The sequence below is a fragment of the Girardinichthys multiradiatus genome, chromosome 3 (assembly GCF_021462225.1).
Source record: "Girardinichthys multiradiatus isolate DD_20200921_A chromosome 3, DD_fGirMul_XY1, whole genome shotgun sequence".
Lineage (NCBI taxonomy): Eukaryota > Metazoa > Chordata > Actinopteri > Cyprinodontiformes > Goodeidae > Girardinichthys > Girardinichthys multiradiatus.
The window spans coordinates 38,125,583-38,150,669 of NC_061796.1; the positions used below are offsets into that span (position 1 = coordinate 38,125,583).

The window sequence follows — 25,087 nt, forward strand, 5'->3', positions numbered from 1 at the left end:
ACCATTTTGCAAGTGTAAGTGCAAGTGCAGTGTGAAAAATGATGACCTGCATTCTTTGCAAAAATAATGAAGATCCTTTTGATTAAGAGCGGCAAAATCTCCTTGTACAATTCCCTCTTTTCAGGCACAAGCATAATTGCTCAGCTGTTTATTATAAATGAACTATTTAGGTGATAAGAGAATGTTTTACTGTGTTGATTTGTTTCTCTGTCATTTTTTTTCTGTTCCCAAAAGATGAACCGGCATAGCATAAAGTACTTAGAAAAGGTTATTATAATCTCCTTACTGTGGCTGAAGCACTTTGAGCTCCTAATACTGCACTTTTGATTTCTTTGACATTAAATGGCTTTTAAAAATATAATTTACCCACCTCCAGTGTGTCATTGATTGTGTTAAATTTTAGACATAAAAAAAAAGGTCCGGGTAGTATTGACAATATGATGAAGGTCGGACATGCACACTCGCTTGACTGCACATCTTCTCGATCCAGTGTCTTCCTAGGTTTGCATCAACCTGTTTACTGACCTTCCTCTGCAGTCTGGTGGATTTTACTCATAGGGAATGATCTTTACTTAAAGTTCTCCACAATTACGCTCCCCCCCAAACTCTTAACAAGCACAAAACTTGGCCGCAGTGAGCTTTGCACTGGTTGTGTTTTCAGCACAGACTAAGAATCACTGTAGAGTCAGGTAACCTTGAAACTTCCCCATCTTTTACAAGAGATGCAGGTACTTCTGCCTCTACTTGACAAAACTTATCCTTCTATGATTTTCCAAAATACAGCCGTCATATACAACTTTATCGTTTTAATTTTCTCCTCTGTTGCTTTGTAACGCTTAACGCTGCGCTGCACAACCATTCCTTATTATCACAACTGTGCTGATATTGCTGAGAATTTCATTACGCCTGTCCATTGAAGTTATGTTGGATTTTATGCAGCTTTATTATTGGTGTGCGGTTGACCGTAGCGCGTTGTTAATAATGGGAAAAGCGGCACTTTTACAATGACACTCCATTAACTGGTGTATGCGCCACAGAGCACAGCCTTGGATAATGTTATTAAACTGATTACTCAAGCCCTCCTGTGCAACTACTGCAGTAATCCTTTATTAAGACTTTTACAGACTTTTTTTGTATTTCTATTTTAGCTTCACAAGATATTGCTTACTTTATGGCTTAGGTCAAGCCTTGCAGGAGGAGACTGAAATTTGGAAGTCTCTTAAACAAAAAAAAAGACTCAAAATCCCTTTGTGCATTGTTAAATGCCAGTGAGCACCAGGTTGTATTGCCCTTTGAGTCAGTCATGAGTTAAACCCTGGGGTTTCAACTGAAGGGGCTCAAACGACAATGTTATCAGGACTTTGACAAAGAAGAGCTGACCCTAAGGTACAAAGGTCTGATTGGGAGGGAGAAAAAACAGTCTTCTACAATAACTTTTTGACTTCAGTGGTGCCTCTTGGCTGAACCACCAGACAACATCTTTGATGGAGGCAGGGCCTGTGCAGAGAATACAAAACAGCTCAATTTCTTCTCTTTTGTTCTGTGTTGTCAGGCTCCTAAAGTTCTGGACACATTTATTGGGATCTCTCCTAAAGATGTGTAAAAAGCCTTAAATAAATGTATCTTTTATGTAGCACAATCTAACACAAAAAAAATTCCAGTCTTTATTTTAAGTACATTTATTTACTGGGGGAAAAATCCTTAGGTCAAGAAATATTTATTTTAGACAAAATTGGTGGTATTGGTATCACTCACAATACTGTTAAAACAAATATAACCAAAATGTTATTTTTTATTTATACTGAATGAGTTTATAGTTGTAATTGATACTTAAGTTAACCAGAGTGCCTAGGAATGTTTAATCACTAATTGATAATTAACTGTTTCCCTGCTGCATAAATGTAAGGTGGCACAGAGGCTAATTTCTTTGAGCTCTTCAAAATGGGAAATTCCATGGAACATTTCATTTAAGTATTTTAAAGCAGAAGTGTATTGACTTTTATAACTAAATCTCTTTGACACTATCAGTAAACTGAAAATATGTCATTATTTGGTCATTCAGCAGGATTACTATCTAAACATGTGGCCAAAAGAACACAGAAAGCGGCACAAAATTAACCTTCTTGTCATACTTAAATCCTGCAGAGAAGAAAGCAAAAGAGGGGACTCCTAGCTCAGGATGATCTAAAAGCAGTGGTCCTCAAACCTTTAAAAACAACTGCTCAGTATGTAAAGTAAATATAGTGAACGAAATACCAACAGCTTTACAGACACTATAAAGTCATTGTACTGTAGTAGCACTTTGACTTTTTAAGTTTGTGGTGCATAAAATAAGAAACAAATATTTACAAGATATTCTCCTATTCATTGGTACTGTATAATTCTTTGAAAAGAGCAGTTGTGTTCCATTTTTTATGTAACCGTTATCATTTAAAAGTCATTTAAAAGTCAGAATTTGAATTGGAAAGTCAGAAGATTTTCACCAACCAATATAGACAGTTCAAAATGCAGAGAATTACATTGTTGGCTTACATTGCCAACAGCAGTTAGCTGGATCATGGAGAAAGACAATCAGGCATCCCAACTCGTTTTTCTGAGCTTGGAACTGGAACACAGGTCCATGTTTTGACTTCAGAGGTAAACAGAACACAGTATGAGCAGCAATAAGCATTAGCCCTTGTTCACCGTCAGACATCACGGTTATTTTGCCTTTACCTGGTAAATAATTAATACCAAATATTACCACCAGAGGCAGCCCAACAACCACCGGTGGTACAAACAACAGTTTGAGAACCATGGATCTACAAAAACTGTGCAAAAAAGAAGGGCCAAAGATCTACAGGGGTTGGACAATGAAACTGAAACACCTGTCATTTTAGTGTGGGAGGTTTCATGGCTAAATTGGACCAGCCTGGTAACCAGTCATCATTGATTGCACATTGCACCAGTAAGAGCAGAGTGTGAAGGTTCAATTAGCAGGGTAAGAGCACAGTTTTGCTCAAAATATTGAAATGCACACAACATTATGGGTGACATACCAGAGTTCAAAAGAGGACAAATTGTTGGTGCACGTCTTGCTGGCGCATCTGTGACCATGACAGCAAGTCTTTGTGATGTATCAAGAGCCACAGTATCCAGGGTAATGTCAGCATACCACCAAGAAGGACGAACCACATCCAACTGGATTAACTGTGGACGCAAGAGGAAGCTGTCTGAAAGGGATGTTTGGGTGCTAACCCAGATTGTATCCAAAAAACATAAAACCACAGCTGCCCAAATCACGGCAGAATTAAATGTGCACCTCAACTCTCGTGTTTCCACCAGAACTGTCCGTCGGGAGCTCCACAGGGTCAATATACACGGCTGGGCTGCTATAGCCAAACCTTTGGTCACTCATGCCAATGCCAAACGTCGGTTTCAATGGTGCAAGGAGCGCAAATTTTGGGCTGTGGACAATGTGAAACATGTATTGTTCTCTGATGAGTCCACCTTTACTGTTTTCCCCACATCCGGAAGAGTTACGTTGTGGAGAAGCCCCAAAGAAGCGTACCACCCAGACTGTTGCATGCCCAGAAGGAAGCATGGGGGTGGATCAGTGATGGTTTGGGCTGCCATATCATGGCATTCCCTTGGCACAATACTTGTGCTAGATGGGCGCGTCACTGTCAAGGACTACCGAACCATTCTTGAGGACCATGTGCATCCAATGATTCAAACATTGTATCCTGAAGGCGGTGCCGTGTATCAGGATGACAATGCACCAATACACACAGCAAGACTGGTGAAAGATTGGTTTGATGAACATGAAAGTGAAGTTGAACATCTCCCATGGCCTGCACAGTCACCAGATCTAAATATTATTGAGCCACTTTGGGGTGTTTTGGAGGAGCGAGTCAGGAAACGTTTTCCTCCACCAGTATCACGTAGTGACCTGGCCACTATCCTGCAAGAAGAATGGCTTAAAATCCCTCTGACCACTGTGCAGGACTTGTATATATCATTCCCAAGACGAATTGACGCTGTATTGGCCGCAAAAGGAGGCCCTACACCATACTAATAAATTATTGTGGTCTAACACCAGGTGTTTCAGTTTCATTGTCCAACTCCTGTATCTCCCTGTATGCTCCAACCCTGTCAAATGCTTGGGAGCCTGACTGCTTTCCTACTGGCAAAAGAAGGCTGTCCAAACTATTGACAAACAGGGGGTACAATTGATAAATGACGTTTATGCGGGACTTCTTCCCCATTACTTAAATGCACTTAAATGAATGGTTGAATTTTAATATTTTTTCTATGAGTTTAAGCTACTGCAATGGAAGTATCTAATAAGTAAAAACATTTATTTAAAGGATTCTTACACATCTTTACCATGGTTGCTAAGAAATGTGGCAAGCACAGTATAGAGGTGTGTCTCAATAATTATCATGTGAGCTGATTTCAGTAATTAAAATAAAAAATTGAAACACATATGACATAAATTTATTCCATCTTATTCATGTAGATTATTTCAAAATAAATTTATCAAAAAATTGGAATGCTATGTAAAAACAATAAAAGCGATTTTAAAATGTCTTTAATAACATCAGCTCATCTGAGTTGTTTTGTCTGGTGTCTTTCATCTTCCTCTTGACAATAGCTCACAAATTCTCCGTGGGGTTCAGGTCAGGCCACTTTGCTAGTCAATCAAGCACAAAGATGCAATTTATTTAAGTAGGTATTAGTGGCTTTAACAGTGCTGGTTGGTGCCACATCATGCAGGAAAATGAAATCAGCGTCTCCAATTGCACTCTGGTAAATGGCTACACTGAGTTTTGACTTGATAAAACACAAGCAAATGACATGGCTAGCTAAATCATCTCTAAATGTGGAAAATTCAGAGCAGACATGTAGTAAGTTAAATTATGTGCATTTCCACTCTAGGGGTTGATTTCAAAATAAAATGCAAAATGTGCCTTCATTTGAAAAGTGACCTTTGGACCAGGTAGGTTCTTCTAATGTTGTTTCTGGTTCTGGAGTGGCTTAACAAAAGGATAAAGATGCAGCCTATGTGCTGGACACATACGGATGTATGTCGTGACTCCAGCTGCCCACACCTAGCCCATACCTATTCTATCACACTTTTTCCTTCCACTCAACTTTCCAAAAATATTTTTTGGTTCTCTGAGAGACTACATTTTGAGTTTTTATTAGCTGTTAACCATAATCAAGAAATAAAGAAATAAAATTTATTCCTACGTGTGAAATGAATCTTTATAAATATTGTTTCACATTTTTAGTTGAAGGGCTAAAATAAATGAACTTTCGATGAAATTCAAAATTATTGAAATGCATCTGTAAACGTCAACTTGCTGATCTTTGGAATTAAAGTCTGGCAGTTCTCTGCCTATGTATTTTTAGTCTTCTGTAAAAATCCTGCACAAATCTTTCTAATAGTGAGCTACACCTAACATGACACTTTCCTGGCTGATGCACTGACATTTGCTACCGCATGTCATTGACTGCTGCTGTTCTCTTCACGGTCACTTGGTTTTGTACGTGCATCCCGCATATGCTGCATCAAAACAGCTGAAAATGAAAGCGAGGAGTTAGCTGGAGAAGCAGGTGTTTTCCCTTCATTACACCCTGACAATGCCCCATCTGGCGCGGGAATGGGAGCTGCTTGCCACCAACTCCCTGCCAACCATGGAATAAACACTCAGGGGAAAAAAAGGAAAATGGAATGAGTTGGGAACCAGGAAATGAGTGCGGCAGATATTAGTCTTTGCCAAAACAAATGAGTTGAAATGTGTCAAAAAAAATTAAACTCATGAGTGGGAAGAGCATGAAACTGAGACTTTAAAGGCTCTCGGGCAGATCCATCAGAAGAGGTAAGATATGAAAGTTCAGAGAAACTTTATGAAAGTCAGGGATAGAAATATTAATATTAACACCAATATACCACTTTGATGTGTTACGGCCAGAAGGAACTTTTCTGACTGCTTGAGCCAAAAAGGAAAAAAATGTCTAGAGGGTTTGTGACAGATGAGAGGCCAAGGCAGATTTAAGACATATGACATGCCATTCCATCTTTTACCTGCGGGGGGCGAGAAAGATACAGTTCACAAAAAATGTATGACTGAAGCCTTACAGGCTTGCAAGTCCACGGTCCTTTGACAAGATTAGGGGAGGGGAGAAACAGGGATGAGGAAAGCGAAACAATTTTCATAATGGAGCAGGTCTCTCTGACTGGAAAACACAATTATGGGCAACGCGTGGCATGAGGGTAAACTTACAGGGTCCCTTTAACAGGACATAATAGACCCTGACTGAAGATAAGCAGAAAAATAGGCAGTTTCTTGCAGCAAAAGCTTTTTTGTTCCATACAATTACCATCATTGTGAGTAGAGATTTAAACAAATAAACCAAGATAACTTAAAACACCGAGTGCATTTATGAGTTCTTGTTTGGAACAAACGTCAACTTCTGCATATTTCAGGTCTTTTAATTTCAATGATGTTACAAAATTAACTTTTGGGTTCGAGATTATATGTTTTGATCACTAAAAAGGCAAAAGTGCGTTCTTACAAAGTTCAACGATCTGACGGACAAAGGAGAACTTTCCGCCTTGATAAAATGTGGGAATCCACCTGACAGCATTTACGAAGGGTCGGCCCATGCATAAGCAAACGTTGCGATATGCTTATTCTTGACATTGCTTATGCTGCTTAATAGCCAGTAGACCCCGTTTCTGCAAATCTTTAAATCGGTGGCCTTTTGGGCATTTTACAAACAGAAAGCACGTGAAATGATCAGAAATGATTTAAGGACTTGTGTGACTTGATCTATTTTCCTGGTCAGGACACAAGCAGCAGCATTCTGGATAAGTTGAAACTGCATGATTGATTTTGTTTTTTTTTACACACTTGTAAAGACAGCGTTGCAATAACTTAAACTAGTGAAAATAAAAACACACCAGTTATTTGTGTCCTGTTTTGATAGTAAACCTTTTCTTCTGGCAGCAGTTTTAAACATAGTAATAGGCTGATTTAGTAACAGACTATGTGGATGTTAAAATTCATGTCTGCGTGCCTAAACATACCAAGAACAAGCCCTGATGTCTTATGGTGTACTTTTTGGGACCAACAACAACAAAAACACTTATATCACTTCTATCTAAATTCTAATCTATTCCCTTATTGATGTTATGGATACACTATCCATAACATCTGTAGTGACTATAAGGGATGGTGGTCACGTACTGATGCAGAACATTAAGGTTGTGTGTCATTGGTATACTGTGTGTTTGTAAGAGATGTAATATTCCATAATCTGAGACATATAAATGTAGTGGCCCAGTAATGAAGCCTTGAGGAACCCCATGTGTAGTCTTTGTTCTCTCTGATTTATAATTGCCAAAAGACACAGTCAGTTAACTGCAAAGGTTTTGTTGAAAACAGGGCGAAAAAAATGATCAAGCATGGGTAATATAAAAGGGAGGTCAGCAGTGCTGCGGTGCCTGGTGTGTGAAAATGGAGGGCAGCTTTTAAATTAAATTCTACTTAAGGCCTCCTACAACCTTGTGGCACTGTGCATAAATACTAATCTGTATTTATAAGATTTTTCCAAACAGCCACAGACCTCCACAAATAATAGAAACCTAGTTCTACTTTCATGATCAGTCCACAGAAAATAATTTGTAATTGGTTATATACATCAGAAAAAAAAAACACGACTGGTAATTAATCACATTAGAGCAAATTGTTTTCAAAGGATGCAACAGTTTTCTCACCGTTTTCCCTCCATGTTCTTTTAGCCAATTGTTTTTTTCAAGCCCCAGCCCTCACTCTTATCCGCAAGCTGCCACCCTTCTCCTCTCCCCCCTCTCCATACCTGCTCCTGCGCTCCGTAATTGGTTGGAAGACACGCGGGGGCCCGCCCCACTGGCACGCTTTTTTAAATATATTTACAATGTAAAACAACCGAGAAAAACCGGCGGAGCCGTCATATTCGTAAGGAGAGAGCAAGAGAGAAAGTGCGTGTGTGTGTGTGTGTGTGACAGGGAGAGGGAGGAAGCGCTGTCAGACAGGCACATACAAACAGTCACACACGCGCTGTGGTGCACGGCCGCCAAAGCCTCTGTGGGAGTGTGAACCTGCGGGTTCATGACACTGATTTCTCCGAGGAAGAGGAATACTCAGGAAGATCAGACAGGAATATCAACAATGGCTCTGAGCGTGTGGAACTACTGCGTCCCTCTCGCCATCATCACAGCCGCCTGCTTTGTGGACACCGGTAAGACTTGAGATGAAAGAGTGAGCGAATGTGATGTGAATGAGGATGATGAGCCGCCGATTTGTTGAGGGCGACTCGGTCTGGTGGCAACTTTGCCGAAGTCCTCTCTGAGCTGAATAATGCTTTCAAATGCCGTGGTTTATTAGGCAGCAACTGGAGCGGGAAGGAGGAAGCGGGCGAAAGCACGTGTATATCACAGCGCTGAAAAATTCAGCATATGATCATTATTGCCAGATACGATTTTGCACAATCCTGGGTTGTTCTGTGAGTCACCGCGCTCCAGTTGCTGAGCTGGAAAGACCCCGAAACACCTCATGATCAAGACAAAAGTGAAAGCTAAAGGGCTTGTGGGGACTTTTTGCCCTCGCAGAAATATTTTCGGTAAGGGTCTTCCCATGCTCTCATGACCCTGGTGTGTCACAGTGTTTTGATTAGTGTTGTTTTTGTGTGTGCATATTGGGACTGGAGCCCGTGACATGAGACTCCCGTGTGCAGCTCCGATTGAACATTCTGACAGCTACATGAGAGTAAAGTCCCGCAGTGGATCAGACCTGTGTTAGACAGCGCTGAGCAGAAGGGGAAGTGTTTCCCCTTCCTTTTATATCCTGCAGAAGTTTGACTGAACAGGCAATTGATACGCCTCCTTATCACACACAATAACATTTTAAGTCACATTACAAACCCTTGCCGTGGCTCCCACAGAGCACCTTAGCTGCTGATGGTCCTGCACTGCTTCCTGAGGCAGAATATACAAGTACAAATTCTGCAGATAAGGACATGTGGATTCCACCTTTAGCCCCAGCCATCTGCTTGGAAAGGAACTGAAGCACAAACTTATAACAAAGCCGTTTAAATCTCACCCATAACACATGAGTGGTCCTGACTGAGTTGAAGTGATGCACACAGATGTTGCTTTGAAGTCTTTTGTTCCAATGTTCTAAAGGCTGTTAAAGGGTTAATTGACTGGTCAAGTATTACCTCTGTCACTGCCACTGTAGTCATGATGTGTTTTGTTTCACACAGAGGGACACATTGCTCCATTGCAATTTTCATGGTTGGACTGATAAGAGCCTCAGCATTGCCTGCATATTGATTTCTTCCCCAGAGAGTATTGTTGTGTGGCTGCTCCAGGATCGGGGCTGGCTGATTTATATGCATGAGCCGTAGGTGTTAGTATGTTAGTCTAAATAGAGTATTGTGTTAGAGGTTTGTGTGTTTGTCTGAATGGTGTTCAAAGCTGCTGCCTGTGCTGCTTACAGTGCAGGGTTTTGGCTAAGCCGCAGGCACCCTCAGCTGGGGGTTGCTCACTGATCATTGCCATTAATCTAGCCTCTGACAGGAGCCGGGGGAGAAACATGAGGCTGGTGGGATTCAGGGATGTTAAAGGCACAAGGTGGTAAAGAAGACACTGAAAAGCTGTTTGTTTTGAAACTATTTCTGAAAAAGAAAACATTCGTTGTTGTTTTTCTTTGCCCTTCTAAAGGGAACTTGGAAACTAGATGCACTGATCAAGCTTTTTTCGGCCGACACGATTTCTAAATTTCTTTTGAGTTATGACCAGACTGATTCTACTTTTTCTACATTTGTTTCTTTTTCTTCCTTAAGCACTATAACATTAAATAGATATTTATATAATGCAGGTTCTTAGATATAGGTAGTAGTTCTAAAGATGATATGCATTTTTGTTTGTCCTTTTCTTTGTCTGATTTTTTTAAGTCACAAAAGTGCATCAGAATGCATGCTGTTGGTTGATGTGCTTATAAACCAGAAATGTGTACTTTTAATGCATGTTTCAGATTTTCACTATTTGAGCATCCAATCACCATCCACAGCTGATCAAAAGAATATTAGCCCATTGATTGGTGCATCACTAGTTTAAACAGATGAACGAGAACAAGGATGAAGGTTGTTATTATGCAGATGTTTGTCTGGAGGGTTCTACTGGGAAGACTTTATAGAACGAGCAGGAGACAGGGATGGAGATAATATGGGAGCAAGAAAGGCAGAAGAGAGGAAGAAGAAAGGCAGGCAGACTTCACAGTGTGTCTGACAGGCAGGCCTGAGGGACACACACATGCACACATCCAGAGTCAGCGCTTTATGTTTGTAAAGGTGCAGGCTAAAACTTCCACGTACAGTAACAAATACTCCTAACTCCACCTCTGCCGCTCAATCACCACCCTCCGTCACTCCTGTTCTTGCACCTCATCCCCATTCCTCTCCTTTGCCTCCATTACTGCCCACCTTATCACATGCGCTTTAAATCACCTCCATTTGTTTATCCGAATGTGTGCAATGAGAGCCATCCGTTTGAGCTTGTTCCCCATCATCCCGCTTGGACCTTGGCTACGGCTCCGGTGGCTGAAAAATAGCGGCAGTTGGACGTAGTTGTGGGAGGAGATTTGAATATCAATTACAGTCGGTGTATGTATGTGTGTGTGTGTGTGGGTTTGTGAGTGCACCCACAAATTCAGAGGAGCCGCGAATAAATCAATGTCACCCTGAGTCACAGAAGGGAGGCTTGGCATGTAAACACATGGATCAAGGTAAATGCTGTATCTATACAACTAAACGCATGCACACACATATACGTGCATAACAAATGTGCACATTAAGGTTTCCTTTGAGCAGAGCAGAGTTGGTTATGTAAGAATTTGTCAGAACCCAAACGCAGCATTTGATGCTTGTCAGGCGTAGTTTGCCTTACGCAGGCGTTAAGATATCCTTTTTACTTTTCTTGCATGTTGTGCTGGGCTTGCTATTTCAGTGCCTTTCTTTGTTGTCTAATATGCTGAAAAAGCCTTCACCATATGGAAAGGTTTATCCTTTGATCATAACCTTGAAGGATATTTCTCTCCCTCCTAAAAAAGTAAAAGAGAACTCTTATCGACAATTTAATTAAAATGAGTGAGATCTTGCATCTTTGCCCTCTGCCCTGCCATGTTCACGGTATAAATCAGTGCAACATCAGATCTCTGTGTTTTGGTACTATGTTGTTTATTTTCTATCCCCCCTGATTCACTGTCTTTTGTAAGTCTAAATAATTGGACAACCTAAACTTGGCAGAGAGTGCGTGCCCGTCGACAGAAGAAAGGGAGAAATGAGCCTTTTTTTTAAGATACGCTGCTTGCTGCTGTTGAGCACAGCCCTGTTTGATCAACTGATGCAGTCCTAAAGGGTCCTGACAGGGTGGCCCACTATCTCAGCAGAGCAACTGTCTCAGCATAAGCTCCATAGACAAATTGTGTTTCTCCCGGGGAAAGCCACAACCGAAAGAGTTACACAGCTTATTGTGGCTTGTTTTTATTCTCCTCTGAGCTTTTATGGGTCCATTACTCAGAGGAAGAAGTCTTTAAGCTTCAGGTTTTGCTCAGGTAATGTATTTTATTTAACTTAACTGCTAATTTGCCCCACTGACCAGCCATAACATTATGACCACCTTGCTAATAGTGTGCTGGTCCCCATTTTGCTGCCAGAATAGCCCCAAACTGTCAAGCAGGGACAGCCGTAGACTGCTAAATACTGTGATTTTTGGCACCAGGATGTTACCAGCAGATATTTTAAGTCCTGTAAGTTGCCAAGTGGGCTCTCAATGGATCAGACTTGTTTTTTAGAGCATGCCTCACAGATTGTCCATTGGATCGAGACCTGGGGAATTTGAAGTGGAAGTTGAAGCCTCAAACTTGTTTTTCCTTGGTGCTCCCAAGTGTATTAATTGCCACACTGTTGCATTCTTAGACTACTTTTGATAGACCCCCGAGATAGCTATTCATGTCTGAGACTTTGACTCGATTTGCACTTAATTCGCAAAAACAAGAGCTTCAGACTTGAGTTACACTTATGCCCTAAACACTTGAGACTTTCCTTATACTTGACGTCTGGGGCTCAAGTCTCTTGAACAATCTTTGCCTCATGTAATCAGTGATGAAAGTAAGCTGTTGAGTGTAGATCATTTAAGAAAATTAGTTTACTATTTACAAATGACTAATTTTCATGGTGATGTTTCATATTAAAGGGTTCTCTGGAATGTGTTTTGACAGTAAATGCCAATAAAATGAGCTTCAAGTTGTTTTGTTTTCCTTTAATTTTACCAAACAGTAAGTAGGCCGTAGATGCCCAAATTCTCCCCTTGAAGGTGCGTTTGATTAATAAAATCTGCAATGATTGCACTCTGTGGACTATTAATGTTTCATAACAACTGTCTCATCTTTGCTGTAGGATCATAATATTGACTACATATTTGCCTTTACAATGGAGCTCTTTTTAGGACTTTGGGTCATTTTAACCTATCTACAGTAATGTATTTTCTTGTTGCTAGTCTAGCATCATTACAAAGACACTTTAGGTTGTTCAAAAGCACTTCCTGTTTAATTCATTCAGAAATGGGACCTTATGTGGCATTAACCCATTTCTATTTTTTCTATGAACATAAATGCATGTTTATATTTTACAGTAGTTAATAACAGTTTTCTAAATGTTTAATTAAATGTTGGGAAAAACATAAAAATGTTTTCAAATCAGGCGTGAAGATTAGGATGTAAAATCATAATCTGCAGCTGTATGCTAACGCTACTTTCACACTGCAGGCATCCATTATTACTTCCATAGACAGTGTCCTACTGTGTGACATCTACATTCTCCATCTGCGCATGCACGTCACTTTGGGGTCGTGAACCGTTCAGATTGAAATCTGATGGCTGTTGTATTTAATCAGTAGTTTAAACGACCACTCAAGAAGGAACAGAGTTTCTCCATAAAATTGGAATTGAGCATCAAAACCTGCAGTGTGAATGTAGCCCTAGTGACATGCATGTCTTGTGGAAATGTTACTTTCAGTCAACAGAAACTTAAGACTTGTTTTGGACCTGCTCCTCAAAGACTTGAGACTTGACTTGGATTTGCCCCCAGATTTTTGAGACTTGACCTGGACTTGGTTCCCAAATACTTGAAATTTGATTTGGACTTGCCCTCAAAGATTTGAACTTGACATGGGGCAAAACACTTGAGAACTTGTCTTGGAAGAGCTGTAAAAGTTTTAAGACTTGCCCCCCAAAGACTTGAGACTTGACTTGGACTCGGCCCACAAGGCTTGAATTGAAATGAAAAAATATGCACTTGTTATCAGCTCTGCTAGATACTGATTACTGTAGATCTGGAATATCCCACATTAGCTGCAGTTTTGGACATGCACTGAGTTGTCTAGCCATCACAATTATTCTTGTGTAACACATCAACTGTGAACACAACATGCTCACTCTCTGCCTAGTATAGCAAACCCACTAACAGATGCCATAATAAAGGGATAATCAGAATTCACTTAATCCACCAGTGGTTATAATGTTATGCCTTAATTACGCCTCAGTGTATAGCTACTTATCTTAAAGCTCTGCTTTTTCACTCATCTCAATAAGCTCCTCCAGTACCGTAGCCTGGTTCTGATAGGTTTTAATGTTCTTACTTACATTTTATTAGAAAAGGGAAATTAGACCTGACAAGTCTGTTTGAACCCAAACATCCCTTTTCACATCCTGTTTATTGGGTTTTGTTTCAGCTTAAGCTTTGCCTTTAGGAATAGGTTCCTGTAAACTGAATACACAAAGCAATATGATTGAAAGGGTCACACAGAGACCCTGAATGGTAATTGAATCCTTATATTTCATCTGACCATTTTTTTAATTGTCCATTAGTTAAACTTTCTGTCAATCTAACCATGGCCAATGCTAATGTAGAAACACTCTTTATGGTGGCCACCTCATCTCCTTTCCATTACTATTCCCCAGACAGTGCTGCCCGTGATCATCATAATGGTGATCTATGTCGTCCTTACGTGTCGCTTTCTGAGAACAACTGGCATTCCACCAACTTTGGTGCGCAAGTTTTTCGATGCTTAGTGGGACACCAAGGACGTCTCCACAGTTTGCTGGCATCTGAAGCCTGCCAATCAATCCGGTGCTTTTAGATTCATCTGATCTGATTGGCTTTCGTGCAGAAAAGAAGAAGCCCCAGCTGGGTGCATCTCTCACTGTGTTGTGACCCAACGTCCCCTGAGCCAGCAGCTTTTCTCCAGCAGCTGACCTTTCTCTGTGTGCATTTGTCTTTGCTGTGGGACTGGGAAATCAGTAAACAGCAGTTGCTTTAGCATAACATCTTGATGCAACAGACCGAGGAAGTTGCTAAGTATTCTTTCTGCTAGGACACAAGATGTACTAAAAGGCAGTCAGTGCTGAATGATTGTGTAGTGAGAGGGGATTCTGGGGCTGAAAGAACACGAAAACCATAGCGACACAAGGTCAGCATTCCTCACTATTAATATTAGTGTGCCTGGGAGTAAATGTTTATATCTCCTCTTTTGGGCTTGTTTAACACCATCCCTTGCTGCTGTGACACTTGTCTCCACAGCTCCCAAAGGGCGCAGTGCTAACGTGGTTACACAGCGGCCTCCAGTAATGCCAGTAACCAAGGTGATTATCCCCACTGAAGCGGTGCAACGAAGCCCTCGCCAGCCAGGATTGGACCAGAGAGACTGATTCAGCTGAAAAGGCCAAGTGCCTAAAATTGAGGAGTTGGAAGCTGCTTTGCCAGTGCGGAGGCTAATGCGCACCCCATCTGGAAGACTTAATGTAGAGACAAGAAGAGGGAAGGATGACTGGTAATGAGGTGCTCGTTCAGTGGTAAGGAGGATCAGAGATGGGCTTAAACTTCAGCCTGGGTGCAGAAACTGTGCCAGAGACCACATTTTCTTTCCCCACCTTGGGAGGTCGGTGTGTCTGGTGGAGGCTGGCTGATGAAGAGTGACCAGGATTAGCTGGGGCACTGAGGAACTGATGGGGTCACAGAGGGAGAATGAAAGCGTCACAGGAAGAGGGGGAGTGATGTCTGCAGCCATGGCTGCACACTGTATCAAGAAAAGAGAAAGAAAACAGTGAAGAGGGATGGGAAAGCACCAGGGGTATGTGTCATAGACCAGTAGAGCAGAGGAGAAAGTCAGGCTGTGAGAAGTCCAGCAAACGAAAGAATGATTGGAGGATTTCTATGCTAAAATAGAATGGTGTTCAAAAAGGACAAAGGGAGAGAAGGCAACCTCTGTGGTACAGAATGACCACAGTTCCTCAGGCCAAAAAGGTGAGGAAGGAGGGAAGAGAGACTTTAAGAGGGGTGGGGAAAAGAGCAGGAGAATACCGTGCTGGTGTCAGGAGAAGGAGGGAGCACTTTGGTGGAGGGGCTGGCTCACTAACAGAGTGATGGATGGCGATATTCAAAGATAACGACGAAGAGAGGGCAAGCACTGTGTAGGTGACCCAACCTGAGGGACAAGTTGTTATGATCGATGAGGTCACATTATATACATACCTTCTTACACTTGCACACAATATACACAAACACCAAGACCCAGGCGACAAGTGTTGAAAATGTTACACTCAGACGCTTATGTCAGGCCCTCCTACTTTCACCCAAACTGTATGGAGAATTGGACACCCACATACGCATCGGGCTATTCATCCGTCTACCGTTTAGAATCTTCCTTCATATCATCACCATTAATAGGTTTGCTTTGATGAGATTGTTGGATGCTGAAAATTGCCAGTGAAAGCGCTCTATCTTCTGGGAAATCAGATGGAGATTTTCAGAGCGTGGACACAACAATGCCAGAGAGGACTCAGATGAGTTTTCTATCTTAGAAAACCCTCAAAATGTCTCTCCCATGAGTGGCAAATTTGTTGTAGTTATTACCATGTCAGGCGTAGATAAAGTGGCAACTTCTGTTGTGACATTTTCCCTACTTTGTTTTCACTCAAACATAATCAAACCTTGATCATATTAGCAACTGTTTATGCATTCAAACAGCGCTCAAGGATGGTAGCTGAAAAAGAACATTTTCTATCTTTTAATATGACCTATAACCTGTTAAACTCAATTAAAACATACAGGGGGGTAAATAAATAATGTGTCGAATAAGAGTTTTCCCTCGCACTTTTTTTTACAGCACACGTCTGTTTAGGTAGTAGTCTATCAGGGTGACACATCTTAATATGGCCACTGCTCTTTGCACACCCCTGTTCATATCCCTCTTCCTCTGGACAATGCGTTGTTTTGTTGACTTGAAAGTACACTTTGGATTATTCTTATGACTGAAGTTTACATTTATTTTCAGCTTTTTTCAGCTTTCTTTCAGAGGTCTCAAAATCTTGTGTCAGCGCTCACTGGTATTTATAACTGACCATATTTTCCTCCATGTTGACTAAGGCCTCCATTTCAGCTGACATAAAAACATTTCTGCCACCATACTTCACCTTAGGAAGTATGATGTGCAGCCTTGTTTCTAAGCCTAACATATCCTTTGGAGTTATGAGAAAAATTGCCACCTTACTTTAATGAGACCCTAACATCTTTTCCCACGTGATTCATGTGGACTTTAAATGTGTTTTTTGTAAAGTCTAGAAGGGCTTGGATGTTCCTCTTTGTGAGAAAAGACTTTAATCTTACCACCATGGCCCATAGCCTGGACTATTGCTGCACTTTCTCAAAAAATATTTAATTGTTATACTACTGCTAAAAGTTGCAATGGATGTTTCTTTTTTTACTCTTACACAATGTCCCCTCTTAACTCCACGAGCTTTAGCCAAATTTTTGATGGACGTGCCAAGTGTCAATGCCTGAGCCATGAACTATAGAATCCCCTAAATATTGGATCCCAGCACTCCTTTGTGGTTGTGATATTGCGTGCACTGATACTGGGATTATTACTGCGATTCGATGTACAGGTCCTTCTCAAAATATTAGCATATTGTGATAAAGTTCATTATTTTCCATAATGTCATGATAAAAATTTAACATTCATATATTTTAGATTCATTGCACACTAACTGAAATATTTCAGGTTTTTTATTGTCTTAATACGGATGATTTTGGCATACAGCTCATGAAAACCCAAAATTCCTATCTCACAAAATTAGCATATCATTAAAAGGGTCTCTAAACGAGCTATGAACCTAATCATCTGAATCAACGAGTTAACTCTAAACACCTGCAAAAGATTCCTGAGGCCTTTAAAACTCCCAGCCTGGTTCATCACTCAAAACCCCAATCATGGGTAAGACTGCCAACCTGACTGCTGTCCAGAAGGCCACTATTGACACCCTCAAGCAAGAGGGTAAGACACAGAAAGAAATTTCTGAACAAATAGGCTGTTCCCAGAGTACTGTATCAAGGCACCTCAGTGGGAAGTCTGTGGGAAGGAAAAAGTGTGGCAGAAAACGCTGCACAACGAGAAGAGGTGACCGGACCCTGAGGAAGATTGTGGAGAAGGGCCGATTCCAGACCTTGGGGGACCTGCGGAAGCAGTGGACTGAGTCTGGAGTAGAAACATCCAGAGCCACCGTGCACAGGCGTGTGCAGGAAATGGGCTACAGGTGCCGCATTCCCCAGACCTGGGCTACAGAGAAGCAGCACTGGACTGTTGCTCAGTGGTCCAAAGTACTTTTTTCGGATGAAAGCAAATTCTGCATGTCATTCGGAAATCAAGGTGCCAGAGTCTGGAGGAAGACTGGGGAGAAGGAAATGCCAAAATGCCAGAAGTCCAGTGTCAAGTACCCACAGTCAGTGATGGTCTGGGGTGCCGTGTCAGCTGCTGGTGTTGGTCCACTGTGTTTTATCAAGGGCAGGGTCAATGCAGCTAGCTATCAGGAGATTTTGGAGCACTTCATGCTTCCATCTGCTGAAAAGCTTTATGGAGATGAAGATTTCATTTTTCAGCACGACCTGGCACCTGCTCACAGTGCCAAAACCACTGGTAAATGGTGAACTGACCATGGTATCACTGTGCTCAATTGGCCTGCCAACTCTCCTGACCTGAACCCCATAGAGAATCTGTGGGATATTGCGAAGAGAACGTTGAGAGACTCAAGACCCAACACTCTGGATGAGCTAAAGGCCGCTATCGAAGCATCCTGGGCCTCCATAAGACCTCAGCAGTGCCACAGGCTGATTGCCTCCATGCCACGCCGCATTGAAGCAGTCATTTCTGCCAAAGGATTCCCGACCAGGTATTGAGTGCATAACTGTACATGATTATTTGAAGGTTGATGTTTTTTGTATTAAAAACACTTTTCTTTTATTGGTCGGATGAAATATGCTAATTTTGTGAGATAGGAATTTTGGGTTTTCATGAGCTGTATGCCAAAATCATCCGTATTAAGACAATAAAAGACCTGAAATATTTCAGTTAGTGTGCAATGAATCTAAAATATATGAATGTTAAATTTTCATCATGACATTATGGAAAATAATGAACTTTATCACAATATGCTAATATTTTGAGAAGGACCTGTATTGTGCAGCTCTAGCCCAGATATATGAATATTACTTAAGATTGCTATCACAGATACCATGCAGCGATTACTTAGCAGAAATTCATGCAGCTTGTAAATTCTGTTGTACCCTTGTTTTGATGATCCCCGGATGCTTTGGAAGCTCTCTGCAGACAATGATTATTGCTGTACAATACAACTAAAACAATTCAGCAAGAACCGTCTAGAACAGTTGAACTTTATCTGTTAAAAAATGTATACAACCACATTACTTTTGTTTTTTTCCCCCTAAGTCCTTTACAATTGTTACTCAGTTTAGTTGTACAGCTTATTTATGATGGTCTAAATTTTATCTTTACTAAAAACCTGTTCTTTTAACTGGGGTGTGTAGACTTTTTAGATCCACTATACTTTGCTGATACACTTCTACTCTCTCGGCTATCTGCTCTTCTCTTCATCTCTACATCTGGCCTTAGACGAGATCCTCAATATCAGGGGTATTGAGCTTTGATCCACTTCATTAGCAAACCGTAAACAACTCCTAATTAGAAGCAATTAATTTAGAGCATATGAAAACAATCCTCAAAAAAAATGTTCTACTCAAACACCTTGTTCCCATGTGCTTGCAGGATGGTAAGAGTCTGAAAAAGATGGACAAAGATTTAAAAACGAGAGAGACAAAAGGCCTGCAGTAGGACTAAATCCGCTGGGGCAAGATTTATCACTAAGGTCCGCTGGGCTCTTTTGAGATTCATTAGGTCATCAAGTGAGGTGTGCTTTCAGCTAAACACAGGTTAGACTCGTGTGTGACCATCTGTAGTGAAAGGGAAGAGAATAAGGAAGTAGCTTGGCCAAATTGGATTGGTGCTGCAATTGTTTCTGCACACATTGTTACAGTTGGCGAGGCTGTTTTAAGAAGTGGCTTGGCACCAACAACCTTGTAAGAGCTTTCACAGGATTCATTTTGTATGGAGCAGTTCAAGGAGCATTCAAGTGCGTGACTGCTGATTCACCTGATGGCTGTTAACAGGTCCGACCCGCTCACCTGACCTTCCATAAACCATCAGCAGCAGATTGAAGTGGTACTCCAGACACATCTAAAGATGTGTCCTTATCTCTGTGTCCATCTGCCAGACAAATAATGTTATCACCATCCACAGAAGGACCATGCCTCTCCTTGCTGGTCGTTGCTGCAGAGTAGTGGAACACACAAACAATCTCTGATACTGAGTGAGTTTGACAGAGACCTTGGGCATTGGACGCAGTTTCAGAGGAAACGGTAGTTCATAGCAACTGCTTCCCACTAGGCTATACTGGCGAACTGAGCTCTGAAGCAGCTTGGATCAGCCAGTGGGGGTCTGTGGATCGTTCCACAAGTCATTTTTAGCTTTTGTCAACTCTGTAGGCATGGGCAGCAAGTGTTTTCTGTGTCTGCGATAGAGATTCTAGAGTCTGGAGAGCGACAGAGTACACACAGCACGGAGCCGTCGCCTCCTGACTGCATATACAGTAACATAGTTTATTGCTAGAGAAACTAATAAAAGAAAGCCGTAGGGGGAATGTGCTTTCATTCTTGATTATTTTCTCTCTTCCCAAAGGCAATGGTGGCTACCCTCTATCCTTTTTTTTTGTCCTAGTTGCTCTGCTCACTGTTTTAGTCAGTGGGGTTCCAGTCTGCAGTACAGACCATCTAAAACAAGTCACAAATTGACTTTACTGTTTCTTTTAGATGTTTTTATATTGTAAAAAAAAAAAAAAGAAATGCTATAAATTTAACATCTAGTATTATTTACATATTATAAAAATACATACAGTGCATTTACATTATGCTAACAAGTATATTACAATACATTGTTTGCATAAACTTGAATTCGATTTATCTGATTATATCAGGCCCCTGTGTAGTTGGGAGACTTTGATATATGTTGCTTGCTGTCTCGATTTGAAAAGATGAAAGCTCAACAATCTATGAGCAGAAGGTATGCTTGAGTCTGCAGAAACGACCAGAAGGCAAGTTAATTTCTCTGTGCCAGGAATAAATGAAATAAAAATGGAGAAGAATCTCGCATCTGCCTGATGGGCTACATTTTTTCAGATAAAATTTAGAGAAAAGTCCTGTTCACAATTAGGTTCAGTACTTAATGTCAGGAAAATATTTTTGCTTGTTCAGACTTCTAAATACCTATAAAACTTATATTACAAGCCCACATTAATAAAGTACTTTAAAAACAACATGGCTGACCATAGTGCTGTAAAATAAAATAAAAACATAGCAGAAAAACACCAAATCTATTTTTTCATACATTGTTTAAGAAATTCAGTTGAATAGAACATGACAGATTTTAGCTGTCTAGTAATTCCTTTTCTACAAGATCCATTCAAAATAAATAACAGTTATATCCAAATTCATGTTAAAGCAGAAATAAATTACTGTTAATAAGTTGCTGTTACATGTATTATTGGTAAATCTAACAGAATCTAACAGCTTTAAGAAGCTGCTGTCATAATTTATATCTAGAGGTCACCTCTAGGACTAGACACCCCATTCTGAAAATATTGACTTTGTGTTTTTTTTTGCCTCAGTAACATCTTCCACACTGAAAAGCTTCGTCTTCGGTGCTATCTGGTTGCACTTATGTATGGTTTGTCACTGATCAGAACAATGTTTGATTTATTTTTATTTTTTAATTTCTGACAGGCCGGTTGCCAAACAGGGCCTTACAAGCAGCGGTTGGGAAGACTTTGTTGGGAGAAGGGGTTGGAGTTTCAGGGAGCAAGGTTGGCTATTGTCTCCTCCTTAGCTGTGCCACTGGGAAAATTTATATATTTTCATATGAAAAAAATATTCAAGCTTAAAACATATTTTTCTGTCTTTCAGAAAACTCAATATGTATTGCATTTTGAGGACTGCTAATTTATTTTCTCTAACAATGATATGTTAAAAGTTGTGGAGTAATCCTGACAATGTCATTACAGCACAATTATCTGAGTAAAAATATTTGTGGATTGAGTTCATTGCAAATCCAATTTAATGCAAATATTTGCCATCTAATTCATTTAGCTGGAAGCTTTACAGGGGCTTGCAAATATATACACAGTATTACTTGTGAAGTCAACAATAACTCATGCTTGTTTATGGTGAAGATGGATTTGGTTTGAGGTGAGGACAAAAACAATTTATGAGCTTGTGGAAAAAATCACTAGTAACTAAAAAGCAGGTTGATCACAAATGATGAGGGCAAACGTGTGTAAATATGAATCACTAGTTTGCACTTGCACAGATTTTCAAATGCAGGTGTGCATGTGTTCCATTACAGTCAGGGAACTGTGCTTACTTCCTGCAGAATGCTCTGTGATTTGTATGTGTAATGCTCCCTTTCTGGTTTTCTTTTCAGGAGCCTTCTAGTAGATATAGACAGCCATAAAACCATTTTCACAAGAGCATTTTGTCCTTTGATCCAAAGTAAAACCTGTTTTCACTCGTAGCTGCTGTTCATCTTCTCTAATATTTTTTTTATTCTTAACTGCCTTTTTTTCTTAGCCGCTTCCTCTCTGATCCGTCTTTTCCAGCTCTGCTGCAGAGTGAAGCCTGTTCAAGGGCCTCAGCAGTGACTTGGTATCTTTTTGTTTTGCTCTCCATGATCACACGAAAGCTTTTATTTCCATCTCCTCTGACCCTTCCCTGCGTGGCTGTGTTTCTTTGTCTAACCCCGTTGGTGCTTAGGTACAAACTCCCATGGCCGTGCACGACACTCCGAGCTCCAGGTGCATGTGTCCACATGCATCTGCTCCAACTGTTCCTAATAGTTAGCAATGACAGGCGAGCTCAGTGATAGTTGGAAAGGCAAGTTTTGGTGAAGGGGAAAAAGGACTTTTCTTTGCCAAGATAGCTTGCTGATGGATATTTTGGCAGTCTTTCCCCCTTCCTCCCTGCTGCTTGCACCCCATCTATGTCTCCTCTTCTTCCTACTTCTTACACTGTCGCTGCAGGCTAGAGGGATGGCAGAGCCAGGTGTGAATAGATAGAAAACGAGATGAAGAGGGAGAAAGAGAGGAAAAAGAGAGACAGGATTGACGGGACCCAGGTGGCCAGCTTTTGAACGCCTGTGTTTCCGTTTTCCTTTTCCCATTTGCATTTACAAAATGGTTTTCTCCTTTCATCTGACTCCTCCTTTTTTTCCATTTACACAGATCACATCAAATCATTTCCAATATGTTTTTTTTTTCTCAAGTCTTCCTTATCCACTGTTCCCATTTCTCCAAATAACTTAAACTTCCACTTCCTCTTTGTGTTCTTGTAACTTTCTGTTTTCTTTAGTCAGTTTTTTGTTTCCTGTTTTTTTTTTTTACTCTACCTCCAGATGCACCTTCTCTAACCATTCCTTTTGCTCTGGGCTTGCTGAACTCTGCATTTTATGCAGCGCAGCAATATTCTGGCAGTTTGAAGCTTATTTTTAGTGTACATGCCCTTCAGATACCTTGCAGTCCCCTCAGCCATCTCCCACCCCTCCTACTCTTCCTCCTGTCACTGTTTTTTAACTACCTCATCTCTTCCAACCCTCCTCTTCTGGTTGTTTTATGTCTCCAAAAGCCTGCAAATAACTTTCTTTTTCTGCTATTAGCAAAAAGAAAAGAGTTTAGCTCCTCCTTGTTTGATCCTACCTGTCTGGCTCTTCATCTCTCACACATCGCACATGCACACATCATCACTTTTGTCTTGCCTACTCTACTTCTTTCATCCCTCTTCCCTAACCTCTGTGGCTCACCCTATCCTTCACACCTCTGAATTGACTTCTACTACTTGGCCTGTTAGTTTTACAGGTGTAATTGTTATTGTGCATGTGTGTACAGTGCCTTACAGTTTGTCACCTAACAACAGCAAACTTCAGTATATTTTATTGGGATTTTTATATGACAGACCAACCATAATTATGAAATGGAAGGAAAATGATTAATAGTTTTGAGACTTTTAACAAGTCAAGATCTTAAAAATGTGGCATGCACATTTATTCAACACCCCTTACTCTGATACCCCTAAATATAATCCAGTGAGGCCCTGTTGCTTCATTGAAACATGTTGGTGGCTGCAACATGCTACGGGGATGCTTTTCTTCAACAGTACCAGGGAAGCTGGTGGGGACCTTTACCTTCTAACAGGACAATGACCCTAAGCATACAGATCAAAGCACATTCATGTGATAAAATGGTCCTGCCAAAGTCCAGACCTAAATTCAAGTAAGAATCATTGGTGATATATAAAAATTGATGTTTAAAGATACAAAAATCCTCCAGGTGTGCAAATATTTTTCACATACATGGTCCCATCATTTGCCACATAGTGTAGGTCCAATAGCTGTGCACAGTAAACATGAACTCAGTCGTGCATCCCAATAGGCAGGATAACCACAATCAGATTCCCTTAGAATTGATGAATTGAGGTATGGAGCCTGCCAGTCAACTCCCTACTCGATCGTGTACACACACACACACACACACACACACACATCGACATCCCGCAAAGATTCCTTCGACATGCACACTTACACCCGCCCTTCTGATAGTGAATATTTGGCATGGGGAAGGGACTCAATTACGGCGAAGGTGAAAGAAGCAATAAACACGGCACAGATACAGTCAAGCGTGTTCAGCAGCAGTGCAGTCAATCACAGGACCAGGTTGGTAGCTGCTGTCGCTTTGCTCATCCAGCTGTAAAGTTATAGGGATGGTCAGAGGTGGGCGGAGGGGTACAGGCGGGTTTGGGAGGAGTGTGTGTGTGTGGGAGTGGGGGTGGGTACAGAGCGCAACCTTCTGATCCTCCCAAAATATTATTTGTTTCCATCTATCTTGCACAAACCTGCCACTGAGAGGATGGAGAGATGAGATGGATGCTGTGTGGGATAACAGGAACTTTCATTTTGTCCCATAAAGGGGTTATGATCTGTATTTATATATTACATAGAAACACTCTCCTGACCATCACTGGCATTGTAGATATTTACATGATTTGGAGAATCCACAGAATCCATAAAGCATCAACATAATGGCAGCAAATCACACCATTATGCATCTGTACCCCTTTTCCCTTTGGTTTATGTGGGATTACAGGCAACTGATATAACAAGCAGCTTAATCACTGTTATTCCCTTTTTTACCTTAACATCTAAAAACGTTCTGTCAAAACAGGATGTCACTTTGTGAGTTAATATTGTTAATATTACACAAAGCAGGTGGTAAATTGCTGCTCTAGCAACACATTGACCTTGTGTTTTTATCCATGTTTATGTCTTCTTTTCCTTCTAAAAACTGGTGCATAATTTAATGTGATAATAAACATGCTGCATATGGACAGATGTGGACTGTCGTTTAATGCTGGTATGGTCATGACAGTCATAGGGAGTGTTGAACATTCAGCTAAAACTACCACGTCTTTTTGTTAATATGATGTTAGTAAGCTTGAAGCAACTGAAATCCACCACTAAAAAAACCTGCATAATAAACAGAGTCATTCA

The 25,087-nt window shown here is 40.9% G+C and overlaps 1 protein-coding gene across 3 annotated transcripts in view; it reads left to right on the forward strand.

Annotated features, from left to right (window-relative positions):
- The first annotated feature begins 7,950 nt into the window (after positions 1 to 7,950).
- Positions 7,951 to 25,087, forward strand: part of cadm4 (cell adhesion molecule 4) — a 293,442-nt gene continuing 276,305 nt past the window's right edge. Inside the window, exon 1 of one of the 3 annotated variants that reach the window (XM_047360878.1) lies at positions 7,951 to 8,271. In XM_047360878.1, coding sequence (XP_047216834.1) covers positions 8,142 to 8,271 — 130 coding nt within the window. In that variant the 5' untranslated portion in view covers positions 7,951 to 8,141. The remainder of the gene's footprint in view (positions 8,272 to 25,087) is intronic. The other 2 variants (XM_047360875.1, XM_047360879.1) reach the window with 2 other exon arrangements.